Source organism: Oreochromis niloticus, linkage group LG22, assembly GCF_001858045.2.
Source record: "Oreochromis niloticus isolate F11D_XX linkage group LG22, O_niloticus_UMD_NMBU, whole genome shotgun sequence".
NCBI classification, from domain to species: Eukaryota; Metazoa; Chordata; class Actinopteri; order Cichliformes; family Cichlidae; genus Oreochromis; species Oreochromis niloticus.
Window position 1 is genome coordinate 34945091 of NC_031985.2, and position 14265 is coordinate 34959355.

At 39.5% G+C, this 14265-nt stretch overlaps 1 protein-coding gene across 1 annotated transcript in view; it reads right to left on the reverse strand.

Annotated features, from left to right (window-relative positions):
• Nucleotides 1–2582: 2582 nt before the first annotated feature.
• Nucleotides 2583–14265, reverse strand: part of nxph1 (neurexophilin 1) — a 77880-nt gene continuing 66197 nt past the window's right edge. Inside the window, exon 2 of the mRNA XM_005464776.4 lies at nt 2583–4588. Within this exon, the coding sequence (XP_005464833.1) occupies nt 3833–4588 (756 nt within the window). The 3' untranslated portion in view covers nt 2583–3832. The remainder of the gene's footprint in view (nt 4589–14265) is intronic.

Below are 14265 nucleotides of genomic sequence, written 5' to 3' on the forward strand. Positions count from 1 at the left end.
TCCCTGTCAGGACACTTGCTGCAGCATTTTGGATTAACTGAAGGCTTTTCAGTGAGTTTTTAGGACATCCTGATAATAATGAATTACAGTAGTCCAGCCTGGAAGTAATAAATGCATGAACTAGTTTTTCAGCGTCACTCTGAGACAGGATATTTCTAATTTTAGAGATGTTGCGCAAATGGAAGAAAGCAGTCTTACATATTTGTTTAACATGTGCGTTGAAGGACATGTCCTGGTCAAAAATGACTCCAAGGTTCCTCACAGTGTTACTGGAGGCCAAGGTAATGCCATCCAGAGTAAGAATCTGGTTAAATACTGTTGGAGTCAAATTGTTAAATGTTGTCATTGTGTTACTTGAATTTGTAAGTCTTAGTTCAAACAGCATGATTAAAGACATTCTTTTGTTTCTGTTGACCTCCCCAGCCTGTTGGTGGGGGAGGCTGTAGTGTTTTATTATAGGGGACATCCTATGTGACGGTTCTGTTTCTTATTTAGTGAGGATGTTTTAATTCCTGCCATTTTTGACCTCACCTGTGTTTGTGCATGGTGAAACCTATAGAGGGGTTAAGCCATATACAGGGTGGGGGAGATGATCCTTTTGTGGGCAGGAGGTCACACAAACGCACCCCCAAACACAAACACACACACACTCACGTGCACCTACACACACACACTCACGTGCACCTACACACACACACACACACATACAGATGCTCGCACACACACACACACACACACACTCCCACATGCATACACACACACATACACACACGTGCTTACACGTGCACACACATACACACATGGTACCTTATCTTTTAGAACCATAGGTGGGGTTTACAATGGGTGGTGCTTGTGCGTAATGTAACTGTTTTCAATAAAAGGCAGCAAGCGGAGGCCGGGGTCGAAGTCGTCGGTGGTTGGATTCAGAGTGCTTTTCTGAGACACCGACCGGGGCTTCCCTTGCGCAAGTAAAATCGATCGATCGCTGATTGTCTTGCTTCCTGGCTTCGTTAACAGGAATAAGTTTCTAAACCACCGGGGCCCGTGGAAGCGCAGACCCAACAGATACCACAATTCTAAGATTTTCAGGGCCGAGTACAATAACTTCAGTTTTATCTGAATTAAGAAGCAGAAAGTTAGCGGCCATCCACGTCTTTATGTTTTTAAGACATTCCTGCAATTTAACTAACTGGTGTGTGTTACCTGGCTTCATGGACAGATAGAGCTGCGTGTTATCTGCATAGCAGTGAAAATGTATGCTATGTCTTCTAATGATGCTGCCTAAGGGAATGGTAAATGGTAAATGGCCTGTATAGCGCTTTTACTAGCCCCGCCTAAGGACCCCAAAGCGCTTTACATACCCAGTCATCCACCCATTCACACACACATTCACACACTCGTGGAGGCAAGCTACAGTTGTAGCCACAGCTGCCCTGGGGCAGACTGACATGTATAAGCATGTATAATGTAAATAGAATTGGTCCTAGCACTGAACCCTGTGGAACACCATAATTGACCTTAGTGGGTGAAGAGGACTCTCCATTTACATGCACAAATTGGAGTCTATTAGATAGATATGATACAAACCACTGCAGTGCAGTACCTGTAATACCTACAGCATGTTCTAATCGCTCTAATAGGATATTATGGTCAACAGTATCAAACGCAGCACTGAGGTCTAGCAGGACAAGCACAGAGATGAGTCCACTGTCAGAGGCCATAAGAAGATCATTTGTAACCTTCACTAAAGCTGTTTCTGTGCTGTGATGAGCTCTGAAACCTGACTGAAACTCTTCAAATAAGCCATTCCTCTGCAGATGATCTGTTAGCTGTTTGACAACTACTCTTTCAAGGATTTTTGATATGAAAGGAAGGTTGGAGATTGGCCTATAATTAGCTAAGACAGCTGGGTCTAGAGATGGCTTTTTAAGTAAAGGTTTAACTACAGCCACCTTGAAGGCCTGTGGTACATAGCCGATTATTAGAGATAGGTTGATCATATTTAAGACTGAAGCATTACTGTTGCCATCGCTGGCCGCCTACCAAGTGATCACAAACCTGTGAACCTGTTCCCTCATCTTCACAGGTTTCCTTTTTGCGTCAATGGACTCCCGGTCGGCCTTCAGAGTTGCACCTGATCTCCAGAGTCCTGCGTTTGGGAACCACACAGCAGCCATGATACAGTCCTATTAGTTATTCTAGAGATGTTTAATATATGTGTGACCAAACCTCAATAAGCACACACATATGTATTTATGAGATACCACCAATTTATTTAAAATTACCATTTTTGTGCCTCTATTTGTTGCTCATGTTTTAGGCAACAAATCTTGTGTTAGATGGGGTACGACTCATCACACAGATATCCAAGATAATGGAGAAATATTAACATCTGCTTAATGTTATGAAAGGTTCAATTTTGAATGAAAGCTGAGTCTTTTCCTATACTTTTTGCAGTTCAGTTTATTATAATAAAATTTCCCTTGCCATTGTAGCCCTTTGTCCTACAAAGATGGGTATGATGATTTGTCGCAAACCTTCAACATATCATTACTGATTTAATTAACTCACACATACCAGAATTCAATTGATAAAATTTCTGATTTTTTTAATCCATCTCCATCCTCCATCCTTCCCCCAACCCAGTAAAGAAAATTTAAGTCAATACTTTTATTATATTCAGTCAGTTCTAAATCTTCTGTACATGATTTCTGTTTTCATGAAATTCACACCTAGGGCGGCAACATCATTTTCTGTGTTAGAGGAACCAAGAACAAGCATAAATGGACTTTCAAGAGGACTTAGCAGAGGTGGTCAAAAACACAGCTCATGGGGCATATACAGAAGCAGCATAATTTGGATAAACTATGTACAATACAAACCATTCATACAAATTAAGCTCTAATATATAGAATTCAATACATTACATTTGCTATATTAATTGACAATGAACAAGTCTTATCCCCAAGAACCCACTGATCAGTCAGTTAATCCGAAATTTTGTCATTTCAGAATAGGCCAGTCATCTAACCATCTACTCAGTAGCTGGTTAGGTTCGTTATTTCAAAAACCACTCTAATGATGACTAAGAACTGATCATCTTACACTATCTGAAAGTCTGTTATTAACAGGTTTTCTTGACTGACTGTAGAAGAAGCCAGCCTGTTTCCACCTCACCCATTAAAACTACCTCACATTTCTAACAGCAACACACTCACATTTGAATCTTTGTTGTCATCCTCAGGCTCTTGTTCTAATAACAATTGAAGGATAGTTTTTATTCTTTTTAAACAAGGAGCTAAGTTTTTCTTTTCATTATTCAGAATAAAACGCAGAGTGAAACTGGTACAGCAGGGGCAAACAGTTCATATACTATCAAGAGTTAATACACTGTATATTGAAATATGCTAAAAGAAAACAAGGTTATTAACGTTCAATTGGACTACAAGTGTGATGTTAAAATAACAACAAGAAAGAGTAGAGTTCAACAATGAATAATTCGTACTAGTACTAACCCAAGATGACCCAAAGGCCATTGCTTTCAACAAAATTCAGCTGGAATAAATCATACTTAAGTGATAAAATTCTAACTGGTAATCCAAGGTTACTTTTAAGCAGTTTACAATTTATATATAGCACATTTTGTAAGAATTGAAAGTTGCTCTTTGCTCTTTCAGAAGATTGAACAGGGGAATCATTTGAACATAGCTGATACTCTGGTATGGACATGTTAAAGGACAGAAGGGCTAACATACAAATGTCTCTGGCCTGGATAAAAGTCCTAGTCTGTTCTCCACTCGACCACTATGTAGTTTATGAGTGTATGGAAATGTCAGCCAGAGGGAAAGTAGGGAGTGTCACTGTGGTAGTTGTAGTCTGGACACACTTTCTGCACCAGTTTGTAGTCGGTGCTGTAGAAGGAAATGAAGATGCAGATGACTTTGAATGGTTTGGAGCAAAGCCAGGAGACATGGCTCTGAGTTTGCTCCTGGTAACATGTCTTGGATGGGTCAAAGTTGCAGAGTGTGTTCTTGGCACCCTTCTCAACCTTCTCATATTCTATGCGACAGTTGAAGGACTTTGAGTCCTTGGCATCAATGACGGACTGCTGTGCTGCCACATCAAACTCAACTATCTTTGTTGGAGGGACCAAGCTAACAGACACATTGCCCTGCCCTGTGGAGTTGTGGCGAAAGTAGACACTGAAAGTGCCATTTCCATGATCCACAATCTTACCAGTGATTAGCAGGTTAAGTTTAACTGTCTTAATGTTAGAATGGAAGTCCCCCCAGCCAAACATCTTCTTAAACTTTCCTGTCTTGACCATAGGCCGTCGTTTAGCCCGTGGTCGTGAGTCCTGCAGGTCCGTGTAATTTCTCAGCCAATCCCAAAGATCCTGCTCCAAATAGGGCTCTGGAGTGTCATAGTGAAGATCCAAAGCTGTGCTGTTCTCCTTGCCTTGTAGAGTCTGTGATAGCATCCTACTGATGGACATTTCCTTATTACTTTGTGTCCATATATGCTTAAGCGTGGATTTCAGATTTCCTGATTTGACAATGTCTGTCTTTGAAGGATGAGCACTTGTAACCTGGGGAAGAGAGTAAAAAACATCCATTAGCTTAGAGTTTACATCAATATGAGGGGGCTTAATGCTACTTTAGGATCTAGATATCTATGAAATGAGCAAATTGCAGTGAGAAAACATTCCTTGCTGTCACCAGGTGCATATCTACACCAGTTAGTCACAACATTAAAAGTTTGAAAATTGAAAACGAGAAGAAAATATTAAAATTTAATGTTTTGTATTGAAACCTTGGACCCTGGTATTAATGTGGATGTTACTTTGACACACACCATCCAGAGAGTCCATACGCATCATAACACAACACCCAGAGGATCTTCTACAACACCGACCAGGGAAGCAGAAGAACATCATATGAAAAAGGCTATGAGTAAATGTGGTTATCCCAGCTGGACATTTGTCAAAACTGGTAAGACACCTAAGGGTGCTCCAAGCGATCCAGGAGACAACTGCTGCCCAACCGAAAACCTTTATTGATCCCTTATGTGTCTGGAGTATCAGAACAGCTGAGATGCAGTTTCTCTAAACGCTGTGTCTCTATAGATTTCAAACCCCAAAAACCCTGTGTAAAAAGTTCACCACAAGGATCGTGTCCTACTGCCAAATACTTTGTATGCTCCCGTTTGTTAAAAATGCGTAAAATTATGTTTCTTGTGGCAACATTTTACAACTTGGCGCCATTAAAAAACAAAGAAACAAACAAAGAAACCCTAAATTGTCTAACCTAAAAGTAGGCTACACATTTCATTTTCTACACCCATGACACAACAGCCTATAGATACAGTAAGAATGCTAGATACTTGTGTCTCATTAAGTAAGACAAACCAAAATGAAGTCTGAACATGGTTTTTAAACATTGCTGCACAGCTCCTCCAACCTTCAAGCTGAATTAAAGTTTAATCTAACAAGTGAAATACCTATACAAACCATTTCTCTGTGCTGATAATAATGAAGTCAACAGTTTTCATAAGTGAGCACAATATGATAAAATGTATTCTTGTTTGTTTGTGTCTTTATTCATGGGTGGGACTCATCATGGGCTCCCGCCAATGGCCGAAAACACCAGCAATAATCAACGACCTCTTCCTGATGGTCTGTCAGGCAGCCATTAATTAAGGGAGTGGCTGAGGTCATTTTTTGCTGGATCAATGAATTACTTAGTTATGGACCTTGTGGCTCTGTGTGTTTTCCTCTGCTTCAGATTTCTTTTGATTCTGCATTTTGTGTGTTGGCCCAAAGATCAGTAAGTAGAAAATCAGTTTTCACTACCTGTCACTAGGCCCTGCTTCACAGCCTGTCTCATCACACAAAACCATCTAGGTTTTACACATACTGTTAAAATGAGAATGCATCTGCACGGTAAAGATGTCCTGTACTGTCCATCCATGTACTGTTCAACCCTTCTGCTTTAAAATGAGCTCTCATACTAAAACCTACTTGTCTATGTAAGTGTGCTTATGAATAAATTGACACTTTTTTTCAATTGGAAGAAACTTTTATTCCATCCATCCATTTTCTTGACCACATATTCAATTAAGGGCACAAGAAGACTGGACAGGGTGACAGCTAGGCCTGGGTATCGTCACTAATTCCTATAACTGATTCGATTCTGATTCACAAGGTCCCGATTTGATTCGATTCGATTTTGCATTAGAACCCTGCAGTAGATAAAAAACTGAAGAAAGGTCTTATTAAAGACATAGCTTTTGTAATTTGGCATACTTTGTAAAAATTTAAATTACACTGTACACAACAGTAGACTGGTGCGTAATAAGCAAACAAATAATGCAGAAAACAGATTTTATTTATGCTTGTTCAATGAATTTTGGTCGGAGAGTGATGAAACCTGCAGCTTCAGAATCTGTGAGATGTCAGCTTTTGCATAGATGCTGTTGGCGAACGGGGAGATCTGCGCTTTGTGTTTACATCTTTGTGTGGAATCTGCTTACCTGCTCTTTAATCATTTGCTGTTTTAGCTGTCTGGCAGTTGTTGAAACAGTTTTTATGTGTGCCTATGCCAAGAGGCACACATATTACTATTCGTCGGATTTATTATTTCTTCTTCTTATTATTATTATTATTCTCCATCTTCCACCTAAATTTCGGCACGTATCACGCCCCGCAGTTTTGAGAAAAGCTTCATATATGTTACCTCATTTTGTGCGGCTGGATCTGGAATGGTGTGCTATGACTTTTGGTGTTTATGACTATTATAGTTTTTTAAATATTAATATTTTAGTGAAAATTTTCCCGCGCTCCTCTGCCAAACAGTTTTGACAATAGGGGTACATATGTTTCATCATTTTGTGCGGCTGGAGCTGGGCTAGTATGGTATGACTTTTGGTGTTTATGACTTTTATAGTTTTTGAAATATTTAGATTTTAGTGCAAATTTAGGCCAATTTCTAGGCTCCTGAGAAAGATTCTGCTTTTGGCACCATAGAAACAGACTTCATTTGTGGTGTGTTGGCTCTCTCTAGTGGTATACCGGGAGTAGTACGGCCCAAAGGGTGCAATGCTTGGTGAAAACTACATATCCCACAATTCATAGCATGCCTCTACCGAGTCAAACAATGGCGGACACCACTTCGTTTTATATGTCTTTTATTCATGTTTCTAGGTCACAAAATACACTTTTAAGATATTTTCAGGCGAGAATGTAGGTGTGTAAACTTCAAATATCTGCTCGTTTTATGAAGACATCCCATATTAGCGACAATTCTCTTAAGTGTTGCTGATAGCCGGCTAGCTAGCTAGCGCCGCTAGCGACCCTTCGTGAAAAACCACCCAGGCTTGGCTGATAGTGAGGTGGCTAAAATTTGTTTCATCGCCCGATCGCTCGGCAAGGGTCTGTGTCTTAGCTGGACTCATTTTTCGTTTATATGGGCCGATGATGCTGGTCAATGTGGAAAAAATAACTGAGTTGTTTGGTGGTGGAGCTACAACAGAGGGCAGCTATCCACCGGTGTGTGACAGAAAGGACATGCCGCGAACGAGACATACGAGGCGGTGAGGCGACCGCCAATCGACCGGTGTTTGCTAACGCGGAGGTCAATCGTGGATCAGGGAAACCAAAGGCAGGAGCGTGAGGTGAACTGAATTTCAGGTAAGAAGTTATGAACTGCACTCTATTTGGGTCAGATATAAACCGAGTTTAGGTGTAGTTTATTTTCGTTGTGCTGACTTTTTCAATCACTTACAATAACTCGTACTGCGTGCTAGCTAGCACGACGGAGTTTCTATACAGCTTTGTGCGCCGCTAAGTTACCGATGTTACCGATGTTGAACTTTATGACAGCCTCCCCTGTCATTCTCTCGCCTGTTGAAACTTCAGTCATGAAACTGATCAATGATTGGCTTTTCTCTCGTTTGTTTATCGCGCTAAACAACAGCAGCACGTTTAAGCTTGATCAGCTGTTGTTAGAATTCATTTGCTTTTAATTTCTAGTATCAGCTGATGTTTGCTGGAGCCACAGCTGTAAAAACGGCTGGTCCAAACCAGATGTCCTTACTGAATCATCAGAGCTGAACTGGTGATGGAGAAACAGGTTTACCCTTAGGTGACATGAATGAGTTGAAGGGAAGTTATGAACTGTTTCTGAGAGACAAATATACACCAAGCTCCTTTTTTTGTGTAGCTGACAGCTGGTAACTGTGCAGGGGCGGATCTAGCAAAGCTTTTGCCAGGGGGCCAGGTAGGGCATTAACAGAGAAAGGTGGACACGAAGATATACTTTTCTTTCTTACTCTCATATAAAATATTTAGCTTTTATTAAATAGTTATCTGAATCTTACAACCAAAGTTTGTATAATAATACACAAGATTGGCTGTAGACCATTGTTCATCATTCAGAACACTGTGTAAAAATAACAAAAAACAAAAAGTGAATGCAAAAGTGCATAAATATTTATTTTACGTGTTTGATGTGTGTGGCGGGGCGTGGTCTGCAGTGCCGCTGCAGGGGAGGTGGACCCACCTGAGCGGCACCTGCAATCACGCCTCTCGGGCGTAGTCTGTGCTATCTCGGCTGTTTTTTGGGTGTGTGTCGGGCTGTGAGTTGAAAAGCTACAGCCGGCAGTTTGGGTACACCAACCATGTGTGAAAAGTGGTCCATAACGTAATGCTTCAAAGCGTGTTCATGCAAACATTGTCGGATCTGCCGTGGTACAATGGGACTTCTGCTCATGAACCTGTGTGCACAGCGTCTGCAAATCGGCGCTGTACGAAGTAACTTCATCTTTACACAAAACTGTAAGCTGTTATCTGTGAAGCGTGAGCGGTGTTTGTTTTTACCATAGTTCATGGTGGAGAATGGGTGCTCTTCTGAGTTTTGCTCTCTGTAGCTGTATGAATGGCAAACTACACTGAATAGCAGCGGCATAGGCACACTTAAAATTTCTTCTGAAATTTTCGCTTTCTAGTTTCAGCTTTAACCCTCTGGGGTCCAAGGTATAATTGGCCGTTTTTGACTACTTTTGATTTTACCTCTATATTTCACCTTTAAAAACTGTTTATTTTGCCTTGTTTGGTATCATTATTTTCAGCACAACTTCAAATATCTGAAATTTGTGTTGTTTTTTCATTTTGGCATACTATATTAGCACAATTGATCTAAATTTAGACAAAAAATTTAATATCCGAGTAGAAAAAAGTTATATTTTTTACTGTAAAACCCACAAACGTGTTTAACGAATCATTTTCATAACTTGAAATGCAAATAGAAATTGTACATTTCTAAAAATTCTGCACATGTTTTGCAAACAACAAAGTTATATGGTACTATTCACCTAAAAATGCAGCCAAGGCCTCAGGCGTTTTTTATATAACCATTTAAATGTTTTTAAGCTGGGCATACACTGTGCAATATTTTCAGTCACGTTATTCAGCTTCTGCTCAAACTGCACGATTGACTCGCAGGGGTTAGAAGTTCATAGGTCACGATGCAGGGTCTCACACTATACGGCCCGAAGTTCTGATGCAACCTGAGTGCTCACACTGTGCGTCCATAAAATGAAGCTTATAACACAAAATCTGTCGCCCGCTCTCCCTCTTTGTCTTTCACTGACACAGACACGCACACCTTACCATCAACTTTGCTAAATTCCTAATGAAAAACATTGATCAGGCAGCTGTGATTGAGCAGCAATGTAAATCCAACTATTTTCACGGTTGTTGTGGTTGTGATAATTTTCTGAGGCCACGTCAAAAGGGTTCGGATGAGCTTGCCAAAGTTCTACAAGTTGTGCTTGTGTCCAGATCAAATGCTGCACTTCCGTGCTGCTCCGTCTTTTCACTTTCATTTCTGTGTTTGCGCGTGCGCAGTGTGAGAAGCTGCGGTGACACCCTCATGACGGCCGACAGGATTTCAAACAGGTTTGATTTTCTTATAACCAAGCGATTGATGATTGGGAGCTGGTCATGAGGTGTTAATTGCTTCTCGTTACCCCACGTATACTACACGATGCACGACACGCGATGAAGGCGAAACTCGGGCCGATCACCAAAACGGTCGCACGACTAAAAAATCGGCTCAAAATGAGCCAAAAATCGCACAGTGTATGCCCAGCATTACAGAACAATCAGGTGTTCTGCATAAAATAAGAAGGCACGCAAATTATTTGTGCCAGTCCAAGAAAGTAGTTTGTGTTCAGTATAAGACAGAGGAGAACACCACAGGCCTAAACCCTTCAGGTCTGACAGCAGGAGGTGTATCAGTCCTGTTTTCCATGTGGGAAGAGCGTTTACACTGGAATTTGCCTTTGGTGGTTTTTTTGGAGCAAATGTGACATTCAGCAGTATAACTCACACACAATACAAAACAATAACTACACAACACACTAACTATGGCCTCCAAACACACTAAACGTCACTAATGTCTCACATATGAAAACTTGCTCTCTCTCTTTCTTTCGCCTGCCCGCTTTCCATTGCGGGTGTCACTCCTAAAACTTCCCCTTCTCCCTAAACAACCAAATGTCACATGTTGCCATATCATTTTTTTGATTGGCCGACATGGTAAACTTTAACACCAATAGGGAAGGGGTGTTTTTTCTTTTTCTTTTTTCACTTGCAAGTGGAGAGTGTTTGCTAGCGCTGTCCGTAGAAAACCTCGTTTTTACCGTTCTTCCCGTTCTTCCCGCTGTAAACACCACTGTTTTGTTCAGAAAAAAACATTGAGTGTATTTTTTATCATAACTCTGGTTTTACGTGGCCCATCGACACAATTCAAAAAGTGGTATATAGTTTAAAGTTCGCACTTTCGACGCAAGTTGAAATGGAGACTCGTAGCTGTGTCGTCTTAAATTGGTCATGTGATTTTGGCGCGCCGGCACGTCCGTCGACCCCAGAGGGTTAACCTGAAATTCTGGCGTTTCTACCAAAATACATTTTTATTTAAAAATCGATTCAGGATTTAATGAATTGATATCACATTATTCAAACTAAAATTGGGAAATTGATTTTTTAAACCTAGCCCTAGTGACAGCTGACAGCTTTTTTAATGATATCTTACTAACTGCTGACTGGGAATTCTGTCGTACTTGTGCTTGTGGATCTCACAGCAGCTTTTGATACAGTAGATCACAACATTTTAATTTCTCGCCAGAGGCACTGCCTTGGAGCGGTTCAAGTCATACCTGTCTGACAGAAGTTTCTCTGTCTCACTTGGTAAATTTTATTCATCTTCCGCCCCCCTCCCATGTGGTGTACCTCAAGGATCCATCCTTGGGCCCCTTCTTTTTAGTATTTATCTACTTCCCCTTGGCCATATTATTAAAAAGCATAAAGTCTCATTTCATTTTTATGCGGATGACTATCAAATTTATCTACCCTGAAACACAACGACCCTAATCCCCTCAGGCCTAGTTTAGAATGTCTTAAGGATATCAGAGCATGGCTGGCTCTGAATTTTTTAAATTTTAATGAAAAGAAGACTGCGGTCATTATGTTTGGGCTGAGTGGACCTGGTGTCCCACCATCTGACTTGGGTCCGCTTACATCCATCCCCCAACACTCGAAATGTTTAAATCACTTTTAAAAACACACTTTTTTTTTCAAAGGCTTTTTAGGAGTAGTACCAGAGTCAGCTTGTAGTCAGTTTTAGTCAGCTGTTTGTCACTCTTAATCTTTTTATTTTGTTAATTTTATTCATTGTATCTTATTGTCTATTTTACTCATGTTTTAATATTTAATATATATACTGATTTATTTTTATATTCTTTTTCATTTATATATTTATTTTATTGTTATTTATATTTATTTCATTGTCTGCTTAATGTATGGTTTTTAACTGCTATCTCTGTTTTATTATTGGAAAGCACTTTGGTCAACTCTGTTGTTTTTAAAGTGCTATATAAATAAAGTTGGATTGGATTGGATTGGAGCTGATGTACACCCCAGAGAGACTGCCAGTCTATCACAGGGCTAGCATAGAGAGACGGGCTATTAATGCTCACAATAACATCCAGCTACCCTAACATAAATGTGGACCATGGAGAACGCTAGAGTACCCAAAGTGAAACCATGGGGACAGAAATAATATGCAAATTCTACACGGGAAGTCTGTGTTCATTTTTTTTTAAGAACTTTTATTCTTTTTTGAAAATCAAACATTTTGAAAAACACATCTCACAAGTTGATATAGTATTCAATTCAATTCAACTCTCTTTAACGCAATAACAATTTTATTTTATTTTATTTATTTAGTGCCAAATCAAAACAACAGTCACTTCATGGTGCTTTATACTGTAAGGTAAAGACCCTACAAAAGAAGTAGTAAGTAATTAATAAATAATATTCAGCATCTTGCTATTAAAGAAAGTTATGGCTATGCCAATAATGTTTGTATAAAATCCTACAATGTGGCTGAATTAAAGCAATTCTGCAAAGAATGAGCCAAAATTCCTCAACAGTAATGCAAAAGATTAATTATCTACAACCATCTTCTTCATCAAGCAGTTGATTGTAGTTTTTGCTGCAAAGGGTTGGATAAGCAATGTTTAAGTTTAGGGAACAGTTACTTTTGACATGGGGCCAGGTAGGTTTGGAAATTTTTTTCCACCGAGTAAGTGAAATCATTATTTAAAAGGTTTTTATTTACTTGTCTTTGTCTAATTTCAAATTTGTTTGATGATCTGAAACGTAAGCTTGACAAATATGTAAGTAATAAAAATAAATAAGTGCCCAGAAAATATCCTGAAGAGTTTAGATACTTTTACAGAACTGTATCTTAGTGTAAATGTGAATGTAGTTTAGTTGTATGGATATAAGATTTGTATTGGACAGAGCTGTAATTTAACCCTAATGATAACTTGAATTAACGGCAGTAGCAATTATTGCAAAATTGCTGGAATCAGTCAGTCATATGTTCCTCTAAATACCTTTTTCAGCTTCTAAAGGTTCTAGAACTGTAATATTCTTATAATTAGATAGATAAATAGATAATATTCTTTTAAATAGATTGACACAAAACACTGAAAACCAGTATATGCACTTCTTGAGTCCTTTGAGTATTTTCCCCTCTTTTATTCAGACATGCAATCAAGGATCATCATTTAATTCTTATAAGATATACAATTAATAGTAGTCATTAATTAACTTTTACCCCCCAAAAATTAATAGTTAATGCAAACTTAAAAACATGAAGAGATCGTCCTCCTCTGTTTGTTTGTTTTTTCTGCCTGCTTACAAGATGAAGACTGTTGCATATCATGCCAAATTGCAAATAATCAACATAAAAGCAAAGCTTTGAATAAAAAGAGACTCAAAAAGTCCTAGCTATGAAAAGACATGCATTGTTTCCAGATCTAACTTAGTAAATAGCATCTCACGAATAACATAAGACATATAGAACTTGCATTTGGCATTGATATAGCTGTTGTATTGTATAGTTTAAGAGAAAACGGTTAGACCAATGTAATGAGCTGTTAAAATGGTGTTACATGAATAGCATGGTAATTGTTTTATTTGTTTGTCTAGCTCTTATGTTGGTTCGTTGTCTGATACACGGCAAGGAGTAATAAAAGTCATTCAACAACCATCAGTTCTGGCCTTCTCAGTTCGACTGGATGCTACAAACATTTTTACCCCATAGGGTTTAATACAGTGGCTTGCAAAAGTGTGTGGTGTGCGTAATTATTCAGCCCCCTGAGTCAATACTTTGTAGAACCACCTTTTGCTGCAATTACAGCTGCCAGTCTTTTAGGGTATGTCTCTACCAGCTTTGCACATCTACAGACTGAAATCCTTGCCCATTCTTCTTTGCAAAACAGCTCCAGCTCAGTCAGATTAGATGGGCAGCGTTTGTGAACAGCAGTTTTCAGATCTTGCCACAGATTCTCGATTGGATTTAGATCTGGACTTTGACTGGGCCATTCTAACACATGGATATGTTTTGTTTTAAACCATTCCATTGTTGCCCTGGCTTTATGTTTAGGGTCGTTGTCCTGCTGGAAGGTGAACAGTCTCAAGTCTTTTGCAGACTCCAAGAGGTTTTCTTCCAAGATTGCCCTATATTTGGCTCCATCCATCTTTCCATCAACTCTGACCAGCTTCCCTGTCCCTGCTGAAGAGAAGCACCCCCAGAGCATGATGCTGCCTCCACCATATTTGACAGTGGGGGTGGTGTGGTGTGGTCTTTCACGTGGAATTCCAATAAAATTGATTCATGTTTGTGGCTGTAATGT